This window comes from Argopecten irradians, chromosome 8 (genome assembly GCF_041381155.1).
Source record: "Argopecten irradians isolate NY chromosome 8, Ai_NY, whole genome shotgun sequence".
Taxonomy (NCBI): Eukaryota; Metazoa; Mollusca; class Bivalvia; order Pectinida; family Pectinidae; genus Argopecten; species Argopecten irradians.
This window is the reverse complement of record NC_091141.1, coordinates 18,373,731-18,386,190: the sequence shown is the minus strand read 5'-3', so window position 1 is coordinate 18,386,190 and position 12,460 is coordinate 18,373,731. Positions and strand designations below refer to the sequence as shown.

The 12,460-nt window shown below is 34.7% G+C and overlaps 1 protein-coding gene across 1 annotated transcript; it reads right to left on the bottom strand.

Moving 5' to 3' along the window:
* Positions 1-335: 335 nt before the first annotated feature.
* Positions 336-11,637, bottom strand: LOC138329570 (cytochrome P450 3A2-like). Its single transcript, XM_069276651.1, has 14 exons — positions 11,484-11,637; positions 9,882-9,978; positions 9,176-9,228; positions 8,915-9,011; positions 5,407-5,523; positions 5,050-5,144; positions 4,162-4,310; positions 3,507-3,631; positions 3,182-3,296; positions 2,805-2,965; positions 2,218-2,306; positions 1,791-1,928; positions 1,454-1,616; positions 336-914 (listed from the first exon to the last, which is right to left on the bottom strand). The coding sequence occupies exons 1-14, from the start codon at positions 11,597-11,599 to the stop codon at positions 840-842; spliced, it is 1,590 nt and encodes a 529-aa protein (XP_069132752.1). The 5' UTR covers positions 11,600-11,637; the 3' UTR covers positions 336-839.
* Between the last annotated feature and the right edge of the window lie 823 nt (positions 11,638-12,460).

The following is a 12,460-nucleotide window of genomic DNA, read 5'->3' as shown; positions in this document are numbered from 1 at the left end:
CGTATTATTACAAAATATCCCTGCCCTATACATTGTTGTAATCCAATGTATCACTGCCCTTTACATCGTAATAATACAACGTATCACTGCCCTTTAGATTCACATGCTACACTTGGTCTTGGTACTAAGTCATACAGCCTAAAATACTCAAACGGGATAATCATACATTTGTTGAAAGTGATTTATAACCATCTGATAAGATTATTCTCGAATCCGATAACTAATATCAGAAGGTAAATTTCAGCTCATATGTCAATATTTGCTTCTTTTAAGGTTAAAAGATGTTCCGTATCAAAAGTCAATTTGTTCTGCGAAGTTAAAAATTCACACAACGGTTCGTAATTCACGTTTGACTTTAATATATATATATAGCCCATATCACAACAATAAAATTGCTGAACGTCTGGTGTAGCTTGGAATGTCAATTCTCACTTATTCAAAGTTCATTTCCTTTCTGCTCAACACAGGTACGGTGGATAGACCGAAGACTCCAAGTCGAGGAATCAACTCAGCATAACAATATGCATAATTCTTAGACAAACCACGGGTGGTGTATATACAGTAAGTGCGAACCTTAGCGAAATTTGCGAGCCTTGGCGAAATCTCATAGGAAATGAACACATAAGATTTTTTCCATCACATATCAACACCAACCAATGAAATGCACTCCAGGTTATATTGCACAAGTGACATTATATGAAAATATTACACGTAAATTACTGGACGGGTCTAATTGTTTTATGACACATTGCTCAAGAAACCAAATATATAATGGGGTTCCCAGACAATACGCTGTAGCACGTGTTTTTCCTTTTCTCTAGCTCTATATACACCGGACGCTAACTGATCTCCTCCATCCTAAGCCAAACACAGGACGGCATCAGGACGGCTTTCTCCTCCATCTTAGGGGGAATCTGAAAACAGATGCATTCATTAATGGAATGAAATAACCGATCATCAGGAAATTAAGAATGGCTTTGTTCAATAACGGCATGAAGCGGAAATTTAGTTAAGTCGTTGGTCTTGCTCTAAAGTGTTAGTTTCCAGAACACGTTATATTATGTCAACCAATTACATGGTACTATTTTGTTTTCGTTGATACGTTACCATACATTGTGTTAGGTTTTCGTTTTTCGATAGCTAGAAATGTATACATGAAATAAATAAGCTGTAATTAATTTGATATTCTAATACTTGTTTCTATTTCTATGTCTTCAATGACAAATGTGCTTAAATACTGAAAAAACCCTTTTATGTTCGACAACAAATTTCTGAATATTTTGTTATACTGGTTTGAAACACTGCCCATGTCTTCGATAAAAATAGATGCATAATGTTCTTATAATGTTTTCGGGTTTATTCTAGAATTCCAACTTCATGAGTATCATCCTAATATTTTGTTTTATATTTCATTTTTAGTTTGGATTACGTTATTATATCAATATAGACTTACATGAGTTTTACTGCTCACTCGTAAGTAGAATTTGCTCACGATACGGGAGGTTGCCAACTTGATTTCCAGTAGAGCGAGACGTGTGCCAATGCACCCACGTGGACCATATCCGAAAGGAAGAAAGTCCATTGGATCATGTTGTGCCTTCGCGGATGGCGAAAACCTGCAAAAATAGCGAACTAAAGAAAGACCAGCGAGGAAATATGGGGCACAATTTTTTTTCCAAGAATATTTTACACTCGACAGCGAAAGTTCTGAATCAGGAGGACATATATGTACGGACATGATATTATTGACATCAAAACATATATTACCAACATATTAAGAAAATTCTCACCTCTCTGGATCGAAGACCTCCGGCTTCTCCCAAACGTCTGGGTCATGGTGTATGGCATATACAGGGATAGTGATCATCATCCCGGCTGGTATAGTGATGTCCTTCACCTTTGTTGTCCTGACACATTTTCTGTCAACCCTGACGGGAAGATGTATTTATGTTGTTTCAGTACAGGGGTAAAGCATTCCTTTAGGGCTCAGCAAGGATATATAGTGAAAGGTAGAATGTTTTTTGCTGTGGTTTATCGATAATGATATTTGGTAAAATGAATAAAAGATATAAGCACGAATAAGAACTTTCAAACAAATTATGTATCTTTGCAACGTATTTTGTGTCGTATTAAATTGATAAGAAGTTTTAGAGTTTTAGACATTATGGAAGTTAGATGATGATATAAAATTATATTTCCTGTCAGAAGTTTGATTACCTCATAAATGGAGTATACATCCTCAACGTCTCGTGAATACACATATCCAAGTACTGTAGTTTGTTAACGTTCTCACAGTCGATGTTCTCCTACCCAATCCAATAAATCAACACTGTTATATACATCGTTCTGACCAATCAGAAGACAACATTATTATATACATCAATTTGACCAATCAGAGGACACCATCATTATACATATATCAATCTGACCAATCAGAGGACATCATCATTATATACATCAATTATGACCTATTAGAGGATAACACCATTACCATTATATACATTAATCTGACCAATCAGAGGACAACATCATTATATACATTAATCTGACCAATCAGAGGATACCATTATTATAAAGTATATACACCAATCTGACCAATCAGAGGACAACATCATAATATATATTAATCTGACTAATCAGAGGACAGCATCATTATATACATCAATCTGACCAATCAGAGGACAACATCATTATATACATCAATTTGGCCAATCAGAGGACATGTAATAAAATTGTAATAATGGGCCAACTGTTTCTAAACTTATAAATCTGTAAGATGAAGCCCTATGTTATAAACTACCTACTGGTCCTCCGATCTTGTCCTCGATTTCCTGACGTAACCTGTCCTGGCAATCGGGGTGAATGGCCAGACTGTAAGTTATCATGCTTAGTGCAATGGCAGTAGTTTCGTAACCGGCAACATAAAACAGTTGAACATTTCCGAGGATTTCATCAAACGTTAGCCCTGAAAATAGATACAAATAGGTAGACTAGTGGTTTCAGTGTGGCCTCTATGAGTACTTCAGTAAAATTCGTTAAAGCTTTTGAATAATGAATATACAATGCCATAGTTTAATTTTCCATCAATTTGCAATAGTCGACGTTAAAAAAACTAAAAGCAAAACAAAGAACACCTCTGGAATATAATTAAGCCTGTATTAGCTAGATGTAATATTGAAACCTTCATGCTGTTGGTTTGACAGAATGTTGTGATGTTCATCCTCATTCTCGATATCCGGTTGTAATCTTCCTTCCTGGGCATCTATCATGAGTTGGAGAAAATCAGTGCGACATATCTAATAAAAAAACAATAAAAATATCCATTAATTCTTCTAATGTTCTTAATTAGACCTAATAACCAATCCTAAAGGACTGTATTACCTAACCAAACTACAGTCAAATCTGTCTGCCATTGTCTTATATTTTACTTACATGTTTTGGAAAGAGACATGTGACATTTGACCCATGGTATCGTCTATGAAGCAGAATGAGCTTTGCTCTCTTACCTCTTTGTTTTTCCTCCTTTCATCCAAAAGTTTAGCTGTAAGTTTGCGGAAGTAATCCATGCTATCACGTGGAAAAATACATACACCAAGCTTCAGAAACAATGGTTTCAGGGCAGGAAAAAATACTGTAATACAATATATAACGAAGTATGAGACTTCATCGTGTTTGATTTTCACTTTGTACTCATGAACATTAATTAGGGTTGTGTTTGATTTTCACTATGTACTCCTGAACATTAATTAGGGTTGTGTTTGATTTTCACGATGTACTTCTGGACATTATTTAGGGTTGTGTTTGATTTTCACTATGTACTCCTGAACATTATTTAGGATTGCGTCTATCGTATTTTACAAAGCGTTTTAGCAGAGGCTTGTGAAAGTAAAATGCAGAGAAAGTCCAAGCTTTTTAACAGAGACCTGCTAATTAAATGTGAATATAGAAAAATCGATCTTTCGACCAATGTACATATTGCATTTTATCTACGTGTATGCTATTTTTAAATTACAGAAGCCATAGGTAAATAACGCCTTAAAGCTTAAACATCAAAAACAGAATAAGACTGTGAAATCTGAATCAAAGAAACTAAATTAAACCAAATTTATTACCAAAATAAATGAATGGCACAGTATACGTATGGCAGTAATTTATACTCACGGATCAGGAGGATGACGGGGCCCGTCAATGAAAAGTCAAACATTTTCTTTGCTTGAGTAACGAAAGGATCATCCGGGTTATTCTGTGAATCTACCTGGATACCAAAGGCTGTAGAACTAATCACGTCCATCGTATATCCTCTAAATAACCTTCACCAAACAAAGATAATCATTGGTATCCACCGAAACATAAAGTAATGATAACCAATATAACGTACAGAAATCACCAAACAAAGAAAATCATTGACACCCAACGAAACATCAAGTGATGATAACCAATTCTAACATACAGAAATCACATACAAAGATAACCATTGGTATCCACCGAAACATAAAGTAATGATAACCAATATAACGTACAGAAATACCAAACAAAGATAATCATTGACACCCACCGAAACAAAAAATATTGATAACCAATATAACGTGCAGAAATATAATTAAAGCTCTTTTAATGAGGTTGATACATAATTTTATCAACCCCAGAAAAAAACATCAACAAAGAACAATATTTATAATGCATATCACAAATCAGTAAATATGATGCTATATAAAGGACGCAGAATAATAATGATATCCTGTATTGCTTTGAACGATTATCATATATCGCCATGGAGAGTACTAGTTTTAAAGATATGATAATTATATTGCAAATATTTTCGATTAGCCTAACGTCTATTTTTATGACAGGTATCGTGTCATACAGTGTGTGTTCAAGTAGCCAGAGTTATTTACCCAAATAGAAATTATTATATATTATCCATTTCTTAAACGTTTTATGATATTTTTGGGTAAAAGTTTATATCGATCATTCATTGGTTTTCTAAACTTAGGTTACTATTATATATATCCCAGAACAAGAAGCAAACTAATGAAGCTATAAATTCACCTCGCCATTTCTACCTGGCCATCTTCACTTTTCCTAACCGCTTTCCGAAAAGATCTTTCTAGAGTGTTACAAGCGTCTTGAAGTAGTGGTGCCATCTATGAACACAAATAATGGAACCAAATTAGAAAAAAAATACTGCACTAGCCTAGGAACGTGCGTTCCAAAAAGTAAAATTGCAGTCACGGTTTTTTGTTTTTGTTTTGCTTTTTTTTCTCAATCGTTCGTTTGAAATTATATATTTTGCATTTGAATGTTTGATATAAGTGTAACAACTTTTAACTTTTTAAATTGAAATTAAAAACAATGTGTGTGAAAAATAATGTTTTACATTATAATAACATTTTTTATACAACTTACCTGTCGAATTTTTGAAGATGAGAAGGCAGGTGTGACGATGCTCCTGTTACGTTTCCAGTGTTGCCCTCTGTTAACAGTGAGACCGTGGTCTAGATCACCATTATAGCCGTCAAACGCCTAAAGGGTACGAGGGAGGAAAAATGTCTTTTGTTTCACAGAAGGTTACGAGTCTTATTGGAAGACAAATCTCTTTTATGTCACATAGGGTTAGACGTCTTATTGGAGAAAAAATGTCTTTTGCGTCACAGAGGGTTAGAAGTCTTATTGGAGAAAAAATGTCTTTTGTGTCACAGAGGGTTAGAAGTCTTATTGGAGAAAAAATGTCTTTTGTATCACAGAGGGTTAGAAGTCTTATTGGAGAAAAAATGTCTTTTGTAGCATAGAGGGTTAGAAGTCTTATTGGAGGAAAAATGTCTTTTGTGTCACAGCAGGTTACAAGTCTTATTGGAGGAAAAATGTCTTTTGTATCATAGAGGGTTAGAAGTGTTATTGGAGGGAAAATGTTTTTGGGTCGGAGAGGGTTACAAGTCTGATTGGTGGAAAAATGTCTTTTGTGTCACAGAGGGTAACGAGTCATATTGAAGGAAAAATATTATTGTATCGTAGAGGGTTACAACTCTTATTTGAGGAAAAATGTCTTTTGAGTCATAGAAGGTTACGAGTCTTTTAGAAGGAAAAATGTCTTTTGTGTCACAGAGGGTGACAATTCTTATTGTAGAAAAATGTCTTTTGTATCACAGAGGGTTAGACGTCTTATTGGAGAAAAAATGTCTTTTGTGTCACAGAGGGTTAGAAGTCTTATTGGAGAAAAAATGTCTTTTGTAGCATAGAGGGTTAGAAGTCTTATTGGAGGAAAAATGTCTTTTGTGTCACAGCAGGTTACAAGTCTTATTGGAGGAAAAATGTCTTTTGTATCATAGAGGGTTAGAAGTGTTATTGGAGGAAAAATGTCTTTTGGGTCACAGAGGGTACACGTCTTATTGAAGGAAAAATATCATTGTATCGTAGAGGGTTACAACTCTTATTTGAGGAAAAATGTCTTTTGAGTCATAGAAGGTTACGAGTCTTTTAGAAGGAAAAATGTCTTTTGTGTCTCAGAGGGAGACATGTCTTAGTATCATAGAGGGTTAGAAGTGTAATTGGAGGGAAAATGTCTTTTGCATCATAGAAGGTCAAAAGTATTATTTGAGAAAAATGTCTTTTGTGTCACAGAAGGTTACAAGTCTTATTGGAGGAAAAATGTCTTTTGTGTCACAGAAGGTTACGAGTCATATTGGAGGAAAAATGTCTTTTGTGTCACAGAAGGTTACGAATCTTATTAGAGGAAAAATGTCTTTTGTGTCAAAAAAGGTTACAAGTGACATTGGAGGGAAAATGTCTTTTGTGTCACAGAAGGTTACGAGTCTTATTAAAGGAAAAAATGTCTTTTGTGTCACAGAGGGTGACAGTTCTTATTTGAGGAAAATGGCTTTTGTATCATAGAGGGTTACAAGTGTTATTGGAGGGAAAATGTCTTTTGCATCATAGATGGTCAAAAGTCTTATTTGAGAAAAATGTCTTTTGTGTCACAGAAGGTTACAAGTCTTATTGGAGGAAAAATGTCTTTTGTGTCACAGAATGTTACTAGCCTTATTAAAGGAAAATGTCTTTTGTGTCACAGAGGGTGACATGTCTTATTTGAGTAAAATGTCTTTTGTATTATAGAGGGTTACAAGTGTTATTGGAGAGAAAATGTCTTTTGCATCATAGAAGATCAAAAGTCTTAATTGAGAAAAATGTCTTTTGTGTCACAGAAGGTTATTAGTCTTATTGGAAGAAAAATGGTCTTTTGTGTCATAGAGGGTGACATGTCTTAGTATCATAGAAGGTTACAAGTGTTATTGGAGGGAAAATGTCTTTTGTGTCATAGAAGGTCAAAAGTCTTATTTGAGAAAAATGTCTTTTGTGTCACAGAAGGTTACAAGTCTTATTGGAGGAAAAATGTCTTTTGAGTCATAGAAGGTTACGAGTCTTTTAGAAGGAAAAATGTCCTTTGTGTCACAGAGGGTGACAAATCTTATTTGAGGAAAATGGCTTTTGTGTCACAAAGGGTACATGTCTTATTTGAGGAAAAATGTCTTTTGTGTCACAAAAGGTTACGAGTCTTATTGGAGAAAAAATGTCTTTTGTGACACAGAGGGTTAGAAGTCTTATTGGAGAAAAAATGTCTTTTGCGTCACAGAGGGTTAGAAGTCTTATTGGAGAAAAAATGTCTTTTGTGTCACAGAGGGTTAGAAGTCTTATTGGAGAAAAAATGTCTTTTGTATCATAGAGGGTTAGAAGTCTTATTGGAGGAAAAATGTCTTTTGTGTCACAGAAGGTTACAAGTCTTATCGGAGGAAAATGTCTTTTGTATCATAGAGGGTTAGAAGTGTTATTGGAGGGAAATATCTTTTGTGTCACAGAGGGTTACGAGTCTTATGGAAGGGAAATGTCTTTTGTATCATAGAGGGTTACAACTCTTATTTGATGAAAAATGTCTATTGAGTCACAGAAGGTGACAATTCTTATTTGAGGAAAAATGTCTTTTGTGTCACAAAAGGTTACAAGTGTAATTGGAGGGAAAATGTCTTTTGTGTCACAGAGGGTGACAGTTCTTATTTGAGGAAAATGGCTTTTGTATCATAGAGGGTTACAAGTGTTAATGGAGGGAAAATGTCTTTTGCATCATAGAAGGTCAAAAGTCTTATTTGAGAAAAATGTCTTTTGTGTCACAGAAGGTTACAAGTCTAATTGGAGGAAAAATGTCTTTTGTGTCACAGAATGTTACTAGCCTTATTAAAGGAAAATGTCTTTTGTGTCACAGAGGGTGACATGTCTTATTTGAGTAAAATGGCTTTTGTATTATAGAGGGTTACAAGTGTTATTGGAGAGAAAATGTCTTTTGCATCATAGAAGGTCAAAAGTCTTATTTGAGAAAAATGTCTTTTGTGTCACAGAAGGTTACAAGTCTTATTGGAGGAAAAATGTCTTTTGTGTCACAGAGGATGACATGTCTTAGTATCATAGAGGGTTAGAAGTGTTATTGGAGAGAAAATGTCTTTTGCATCATAGAAGGTCAAAAGTCTTATTAGAGAAAAACGTCTTTTGTGTCACAGAAGGTTACAAGTCTTATTGGAGGAAAAATGTATTTTGTGTCACAAAAGGTTACAAGTCTTATTGGAGGGAAAATGTCTTTTGCATCATAGAAGGTCAAAAGTCTTATTTGAGGGAAAATATCTTTTGTATCACAGAAGATTGGCAGAAAGAGCAACTTATATAAAAAAAGTCTCAGTTACATCAGATCTTGTCCACGGAGGATGTTGCTATTTTAAACTTTGATGATTTTCGGTTACAGTTGTAAATTATGAAAAGTGGTGGTACTCCTGATTGGTATATTTAAGATACGTAGCTTGTCGAGAATTTTAGGAATACGCTTGTTAAACTTATGATCTATAATAATTATGCGCTCCTTCTATATTTTACCTACCCTTTTGTCTATAAAGTTATTGAATTGTGTCACTAGAATTTCTTTCAGCATTTCCTTATCTGCTACAACTAGATTCGGCGAAAGCATGTCGAAATGTCTGAAATGTTAATAAATTCAAATATAATATTTATTTAATTCAGTTGCATGATCTAAAAATAATAATACTTAAGACTTTCCGGCCAATATCATATTTCCTAGTAATATGAAAATAAATACAGCATGATGATATCATTTATCAATAATATTCGAACGATTACCTACCCAAAAACTTTTCCATATTTCTTTATTGCACTGAGGTCAAAAGCACGGAAACCCTGTAAGTAAATTGTATACTGAAATATTATTTTCTAATAGATTGCCATCTATTGACTACCCAAATTTCAATGATTTCAATTAGTCATATTATGACATGATAAAAGTTCAGGTCAGAGACCATTTTTTACTTAAGAAAGGGGATACAATGGAGCGTCCAATTAATAATGTCCCCAATTTTTACAAATTCGAATTATATAGTAGGCTCCTTTCTTTATTATTGCGATTTTGTGTAACAAACAACCACTTGGGACCGAAAAAAAGTTTTACCATGACGACTCTCTGTATTGCGTTTGTGATTTCCAAGAAATAGCATTTCTGATGTTCTAAAATTTGAAAATTAAGAATTATATCTACAGTAATATTAGTTGAAATGCGTTTACATGCCAGGAATAGGTAAGCGATATAGATATTGGCCCTGACACCTACCTCTATTAATATTCTGGATGGAGACCAGTGGAATTTCGGTGAACATTGTGTATACATACACACAAATGTACCTTTCTAATACAAGTTTTAGACCTTTTCAAAAGGACAAAAACACTTTGCAATGTCAACACATGCATGCCAGTTTTTCCAATTTCACTTTCCTGTATAATGATTTGTCATTAGACCAGTTTCAGAATCTAGCTCACAAACAAATCTGCGATATTACCTTAGAAGCTAGTTGCAGTAGATTGCCAACTATAGGTCGTGGTGTTGGCCCGGGCACTCCCATCTGTCTGAACGTCCAGAAGTCACGGCTCATCATACTGAAATATGAAGATGTAATATTCTTATTACAAGGATAGTTATTCATTAAGTATCGGGATTATATCACATACCATCCAGTGAAATAAGTATTGGCATTATAGTAACAACGAATAGGATAAATCAATATTAGCAGAATTTGTTATCATTGTATAACCTTCTACATGACATACTGATGCTTACACCTCATGATCAACCGGTGACTAGAATTGATTACAATTGAGCACTGTTCCCACTGGACATATACCAAGCGTCGATCGAGAGAGAGAGATTCTGAATTACCTATCTACAGACCCGCTATCCCAAAGGCATTAACGAACGTTAATTATATATGTATTACAAATTGACATCAATTGGACACTCGCTTTTCAATAACTAATACTTCCAGCATTTTCCCTTTCTTTTCTGCGCTTTTTAGCCTTTGCACATATGCTGGCCGACAAAATGTGACTAAATTTAGGACTTTGCTCCTTCGCACACACACCTGGGATATAGGCCATGAAATTTGTATCCTATGCAAATGAGCACTACGTATAAATTTCGCCACACATTTGACGTCACATGTGGCACACTTTCCAGTTACCGCTGTTAAATATATTGTAGCGTTCTGCCTAACAAGATCGCTACGTTTTTGTAGATCCGGCCTTCGACTGCCTCTTGCCGAAGGGTTAATTGCGCTCCATTGAGCTGTTAAATATTTGTCTATTTTTCTTTCCCGTATTACTGTCCGCATCATATTATGTAATCGTGTTCGTTTTGTTTGTCTTCACAAAGGGGCAGATCGCCTCGAAAACTTGATTGTCCCATATCTGTACTCTTGAAAGATATGTAATTCGTAAGTCTTTTTCTCGTGAACAGTCTAAGTTTTACAATGTGATAGCCCAGGGGTAAATATCATGATAGATTACGATGGATGCGTGTGTACCGACTAGCATAAAACCTGGGGCAAATGTTTATTTTGTTGATTTTATGATTTTAAATCGGTGCTTTATTTAAAATTGCTTATTATATGCGCTACTATCATGACTATTTTGTTTGGAGGAAACCAGTAGCTCTGGATAGCAATGGACAATACTGACCCTGCATGTACCATTGAGAAATATTGTACATTGTATATGATGTGCCTACGTACGGTATACTGTCCAAGCTGGAATAACTAAAACATCGTTGACACTGGTCTGTAGTTTCTATTTATAGTAACATGATCTAAACCTAAACCTTTCAGGTAAAAGTTAAACTACAAACCGTAGTAAATGTACTATAATATAAACACAATCAGATAATATCTAAATACCTACATTTATAGGATTTACAAACAAGCACATTCAGTGAATATCAAATGTTACACACTTATCACATACTTTCTAAAGACGCAAAATACGATATCATAACAGGATCATCAGTCTGTCTTACAAGGAACAAACTTTAAAAAAAAAAAAAAAAAATCATTATATCATCCATTCAAAGATAAAGATATAAATTGTGTTCTTTGAACAGTTCTACTTACAATGTATAGAGGAGGATAGCGAGGATCATCAGAACCACCCAGAGGGGCGGAGTGACGATCTCCATATTGTTAGTGTCCGCTCTGTCTAGATAACCTCTTGGACATACGAGACACATATGTGTACATTATATGTGTGACTATAATATAGAGTTAAAGCTCGCCGTGTATATTTATAAGGTTTATCTTTTGTTTATCTTCAGTACTTTGAAAGCATTTAAATTGTACGTTATCCCGTTTATCTAGCAATATTTAGCGTCTGTATAATACAGCTATAATAAAAAACAATAAAAAATCATTGTTCTGGAATTAACTTACTACAACGAGAGTCTTAATGCAGACCCATTTTAAAAAATAGAGGTGATGTATTTTAATGACGAAGCTAAAGTCTTGGAAATCATTCAAAATTATAGTTTAATTGACATTTTTAGGGAGCACCATACAGATACTAGGCGTTATACCTGGCGAAAAGTAAATCCTATAAAACAAGCAAGACTGGACTTTTAATAACCTCAGTGTATCACGTGACTGGAGAAGTGACGTCACTAATCCTTTTCTATCAAGCTGATGACCTGGCTGGCTGCCGTTCCATTGTTGGAAGGTAAATATATGTTTTATGCCAAGAGGGCATGCCAAGAGGGCACAAATATTGAGAGTTTTATTACCATGAGCGTAATTTCGGTCAAGAGGACCGGTTTTGTATCCCAGGGGGATGTGTTATGTCGGATGATGATGGATTGGATGAGCCAATCGTGTGGATGGCAGGAGGCTATGCCGCCATTTTGTTGCCGGGTGCATATTTTTGAAATAGATGAGAGTGTTTACTCCGTTTAGTGGATATATTGGCGCGATGATCGAATGCAGCGTAGTTTACTGGTACATGATATGATTGGTTATTGTTAATAAATTATTATTTAACGAGTGTGGATTTTGTTGTTTTCAGTATAATTATTAATCCCTTTATGGATTTTGTTGCTTAT

What these genes read in the sequence shown, in the direction of transcription:
- LOC138329570 (XM_069276651.1), bottom strand. Translation starts at nt 11,599, where the DNA reads ATGTGTCTCGTATGTCCAAGAGGTTATCTAGACAGAGCGGACACTAAC. An exon ending in GTCAAACCAACAGCATGAAG is followed by an intron (nt 2,966 to 3,181) that starts GTTTCAATATTA and finishes ATCTATTTTCAG; the next exon opens with GGCTAACGTTTGATGAAATC. An exon ending in ATGTATACTCCATTTATGAG is followed by an intron (nt 1,929 to 2,217) that starts GTAATCAAACTT and finishes TCTTCCCGTCAG; the next exon opens with GGTTGACAGAAAATGTGTCA.